Raw genomic sequence first — 5,000 nt, forward strand, 5'->3', positions numbered from 1 at the left:
TCACACACACCTTGATAATTACAAGTGCCCCAGTCTCCTGTGGGTAGTCATGAGATCGTATGATAATCAAAAACTCAACCAAAGAGAGGTCTCGACACGGTGTTTGCATTAAGCGGCTCTTTCATTTGACAAGCTTTTGCATGATGCTGTTTGTTTGTGTTTCTTAAGTAAAAATAACAATAACAATAAAACCAAGTGTCTGTTTTCAGGGTAGGGGAGAGCGAGCATACGACATCTACTCCCGTCTGCTGAGAGAGAGGATCATCTGTGTGATGGGGCCTGTGAGTGTCTGCATGCTGACACCTTCCCAAAGCAAACCTCTGGTGTGGCCACACCAAACGCGAATTTGCGGCGCAATTACATACAAAGTCAATGCAAAGACGCGTTTAGCCGCCGATTCGCCTCGGGCGGCGCGATTCGCGTGTTTGGCACGGCGAGTTTGGAGCGTTCACGCGTTTGGGCGGTAGACGCAAATTCGCTCGAGTTCAAAATATTCCCCCACGACGTCATTGTTTTGAGGACGTTGGGGGGCAACTGCGGCCTGCTCCGGCTCCAACTCCGCCGGAGGATGGAGGAGAAAACAATCTGTGCGGTGTGTCATCATCCAGAGTTATACGATACGACGTGTGTACTCTACAGAGACTGGAAAAACAGGAGCAGGCTTGGTTGAAAGTCTCTGAGGAGACAGGTTTTGAACGTAAGTTCTGAAAACATTCGTTCCCAGCTGGATTTGCCTGCACGGGCTATCACTGAGTCCGTCTGTGTTTTCCTCAGTGGAGTTTTGAGCCTGATAGAGAGGAGGAAAGAGCGGGGCAGGGGCAGAGCCAGGGAAAAGATGGAAGTTCTCTGTGCTCCTCTCTTTCCTCCACCCCTTCATTATCCCCAGGGAGACCTCCGGGAACATGGGTCGGGGGTTCGGGTGGTCGGGGGTTCGGGTGGTCGGGGGTACGGGGGATCGAGGATGAGATCGCAGGGAACAGCCAAGCAGGGCTGGTGGATTACCAGGGAGAGGCAGCAGGCATTGATTGTGATCTCCAAAGCTTTCACACACTCTCCTGTCATGCTTTGGAAACCACAGCTCATTGTTTTTCAGATGCTCTTTTGGACTTTCGGTCTTTAAATGAACGAGCTCTCTGCTCCGCATGCGCAGTACCGCGCATTCGCGTGTTCGCGCCTCAGCTTGTCAAAAAAGTCCAGCGGCGAGACTCGGGCGTTCACGCGGCGCGTGACAGGCCATTCGCGCGAGTAAATTCGCGTGTTCGCGTTTGGTGTGGCCACGGCATAAGACAGATGCACATCTTTCCATTCCGTATTTTCACCCTGTCTCTCTCCTGTCTTCAGATCGATGATTCTGTTGCCAGCCTGGTTATCGCCCAGCTGCTCTTCTTACAGTCAGAAAGCAACAACAAACCAATCCACATGTACATCAACAGTCCTGGTAAGACCAGCAGTGAGGAGCCGGACATGTGCTGATCATGACCTGAGTGTGAGGCTGAACGTTTGTGTGTCAGTGTGTGATCTTTCAATGAAACAGAACGGGGCGTGGGAACAGGAATTAGTTCTGGTTGTTGTATCATTTGCTTTCCACACCAATTCACTGGACAGTGTTCCTCTCCTGTGTTTGTTTGTTTGTCTGCTCATTGAAGAAAGAGACGTGCTTTAAACCAACTAAATGCTTTCTGTGTTAGTTTCTAATCTTTATTTTTATTTAGACTCTGAGTTCAAGAATCTATGCTTGTGGTTTTTCTGGCTACAGTGAATCATTGTAGACGTGAAATGTTCTCTTTTTGAGTCGAGCTGAACTTTCAGAGGGAACCCCCTGAAAGCTGATCGACAACTTCAGGAGCCGAAAACAGAGTTTCTGTTACAGGCCCCTGTTTAAAGATTTAATGAAGTCAAAAATCCAACTTTTTACATGTTTTTAAGAAGCTTCAGTTCACAAATTAATCAACCCAACACATTTAGTTTTGTAGACCAACTATTACAAAGTATTGTTATCAGTTTGCCCCAGTCTATGAGGACACTCAGTTAAACTGTGTGCTACTGGTGACAAAAGCTGCTACTACATTTTGATTTGAAGATTATTAAAACTTTATTTGGAAACTAATGTAACGTAAGTTGATAAAAATAGACAAAACAAAAAAAATGAGGAATGCTAAAACAGCATAAGTCCATGCAGCCTCTGCTTTCTCTCCCCTCCCTACAGGTGGTGTGGTGACAGCAGGCTTAGCCATTTATGACACCATGCAGTACATCCTCAACCCCATCTCCACCTGGTGTGTCGGTCAGGCAGCCAGCATGGGCAGCCTGCTCCTGGCTGCAGGGACGTCGGGCATGAGGCATTCACTGCCCAACGCCCGAATCATGGTCCATCAGCCATCAGGGGGAGCAAGGGTAAGGCTGGGCCACTCCCAGAGTCTTCAGTGCTGGTCTGACACTGAAGCACTCAGAGATGAAGAAAAAGTCTGACAAGGAGAAATTATGAAAGCTAATTTCTGCCAGGTTAAAAAAAGAAGTTCACTAATGGAAAAAAATCCATGGTGCATCATATGTGAATCAATCAGTCTTTATTTATATAGCCCCAAATTATAACATGTTATCTCAAGACACTTTCGTAGAACATGAACAGACCTGGTGAGGTCCCTACGTCTTTGAGGGAAGCTTCAGGTTTAGATCAGCAGCTGGTTTCTTCTGGCTCCATCGTTTCAGAAAAACTGAAATTACTGGGAAACCATCATTGTCAGATAAAAAGTAAAAAAAACAGAAAGTAATTCTACTTTTAAGAGCCTAAACCATGAAAATCAAGTTACACATTATGGGACTGACAGATGAAATCACAACCTCCAAACTGTCAGGTCAAGTCCTGAGTGTTGATATGATGACGTCTCATTAAAATGACTCATCACTGGATCACCATGGGCTGTTAATGAGGCTCCCTGATGATGACCTGGTGGAAATGGTCTCCCATAAGAAAGGGATTTCTGTGTTTGCAGGGCCAGGCCACAGACATCGCTATCCAGGCCGAGGAGATCCTGAAGCTGAAAAGACAGATTAACAACATCTACGCCAAACACACGGGGCAGCCGCTGGAAACCATCGGTAGGTTAATGACTCGCCACAGCTGTCCAAAGAGACGCGTCCCACTTCGCTCTCCTCATTCTGTTCGTTAGCAGTCCTGACCTCTCGTACCTACGACACTTTCTTCTTCTTCTTTCCTCGAAGAGAGCGTGATGGAGAGGGATCGCTACATGAGCCCCATGGAGGCCCAGGACTTTGGTCTCATCGATAAGGTCCTGGTCCACCCACCTCAGGCCGGCCAGGATGAACCAGAGCTGGTTCAAAAAGAGCCAGCATCCACAGCTAGTCCCTCCCCACAGCCTGAGTCCACAGCTCAGGAGAGCAGCCCCCCAGGGACAAACCCCCCATCCTCATACAAACCTGAGCCGTGAACACAGCACAGCACAGCTGACTGGATTTCCTGAAGCCAAATGTCCACGGTGCGTTCATCTTAGTCTCACTGCCCCCCCCCCCCCCCCCCCCCAAAGCGTCACAGAAACCGGTCTGCAGAGACCTGTTTCCACGTGACCTGGCTCTCATGTTTGTTACTGGTTTTAAAACACTGTCCAGGTTCTGGTTTCTCTGCTCAGTGAGATGAAATATTCTGCAGGATTCTGCCCCCGCTCCAACACCGAAGAACCTGTTCCTGACCCCCTCTGAAGACCACTGGAGTCCTGAAGCTGTGCCAGTCTTTGAGTGCTCAGCGGGTTCAGTTTTGCTGGAGTTTTGTTTGAAGGGAGGGGAGAATCATTAAAACCATGGAGTCATGTTTGTCTGTAACCTCCGTCTGTTGTTACCAAACAGCAGAGAGGACTGTAGAACCTATTTTGAATAAATACGATTGTTTGGACCATAAAGAACAAATGTTGCTTCTTAATCCATAAAGTGTAATCTCTTCTCTTCAGGTAGCAGTGAGCTCATCAGTTAGTCAGAGAAAGGATAACTCCTCTCTCCTCTCGTTTGGCTTCCTGTCTCGGAGAGGACAGGGACTCCTCTTTGAGAGCAGGTGTAACTGGAGCTGATTCAGAAAGAAGGAAAGGAGCTCAGTTTCACTCTCTCATGTGTATCACAGGCATGCCAGCAGAGAGCTCGCCTTTATCCAAATAAAATCCTTTCATGTTGGGTTGGGGTTAACCTCTTTTCTCACTTTCACATAACTTTCTGTTTCAACGTTAGGGTTTTAATTCTTTAACCGTGCATCTGCACGCTCGAGCCTCACATTACAAACATCACCTGCTGTGGACATGCCCTTTTCACCTGAAACACTGACAGTGTGATCAAGTATGGAGTTGCAACATTCAAACATCTCTTCCTCTACAGCCAAATGTGTCCAAACCTGCTCTGTGTTCCTGGGAATCTCTACTTCCTCATAAGTGAAGTGGGCAGACTGCTTTTTACACCGCCAACTGAAATCATTGTTCATGTTTAAAGGTCTTTTTTTCAGTCAGGGCGCACACATTACTCAACCGTGAAAGGAACGCTCTCTCATGGTGAACATGGTGAAGTTCCTGAGACAGAGGCTCTGGAACAGACCCCTGTTTGAGGATCTACTAGGGTCAAAGACCAAACTTTTGGTTTTTTTTTTAAAGTCTCTGTGAGGAGTTTCTAAGTGATCTTTAAAAGTCTCTCTTTTAGATATCTTCCTGATTATAATCCACACTTTAAAATGAGATTATCAGCACTAATTTAGGTCATTTCGAAATTCCACTTCGTAGCTTCTCCATCTGGTCGAGCAACACTGGATTGATTTACAGCACATCTGAGTCTCTATGACAACACCACACAATCTGATGAAGTTTAGCAGAGAGAAGAGAGATCTGTGTTTTTCTCTGCTGAAAACGATTTCTGTGATTAATGTTGTAGTGATGGTGGACACTGGAGCCTAACTGTCAGACAGAAAAAGGACAGAAGAGCAGAAGAAAGAGAAACAGGAGAGAGATAGA

At 46.8% G+C, this 5,000-nt stretch overlaps 1 protein-coding gene across 5 annotated transcripts in view; it reads left to right on the forward strand.

Annotated features, from left to right (window-relative positions):
* Positions 1 to 3,930, forward strand: part of clpp (caseinolytic mitochondrial matrix peptidase proteolytic subunit) — a 5,497-nt gene extending 1,567 nt beyond the window's left edge. For 3 of the 5 annotated variants that reach the window (XM_074695776.1, XM_074695772.1, XM_074695777.1), the window contains exons 3-7: positions 210 to 281; positions 1,342 to 1,438; positions 2,207 to 2,394; positions 2,994 to 3,099; positions 3,223 to 3,930. In XM_074695776.1, the coding sequence (XP_074551877.1) occupies positions 210 to 281; positions 1,342 to 1,438; positions 2,207 to 2,394; positions 2,994 to 3,099; positions 3,223 to 3,449 (690 nt within the window). In that variant the 3' untranslated portion in view covers positions 3,450 to 3,930. The remainder of the gene's footprint in view (positions 1 to 209; positions 282 to 1,341; positions 1,439 to 2,206; positions 2,395 to 2,993; positions 3,100 to 3,222) is intronic. The other 2 variants (XM_074695775.1, XM_074695773.1) reach the window with 2 other exon arrangements.
* Positions 3,931 to 5,000: the final 1,070 nt, after the last annotated feature.

The sequence above is a fragment of the Halichoeres trimaculatus genome, unplaced genomic scaffold (genome assembly GCF_033239565.1).
Source record: "Halichoeres trimaculatus isolate MK-OKI-2021-1 unplaced genomic scaffold, fHalTri1.1 fHalTri1_scaffold_20, whole genome shotgun sequence".
NCBI classification, from domain to species: Eukaryota; Metazoa; Chordata; class Actinopteri; order Labriformes; family Labridae; genus Halichoeres; species Halichoeres trimaculatus.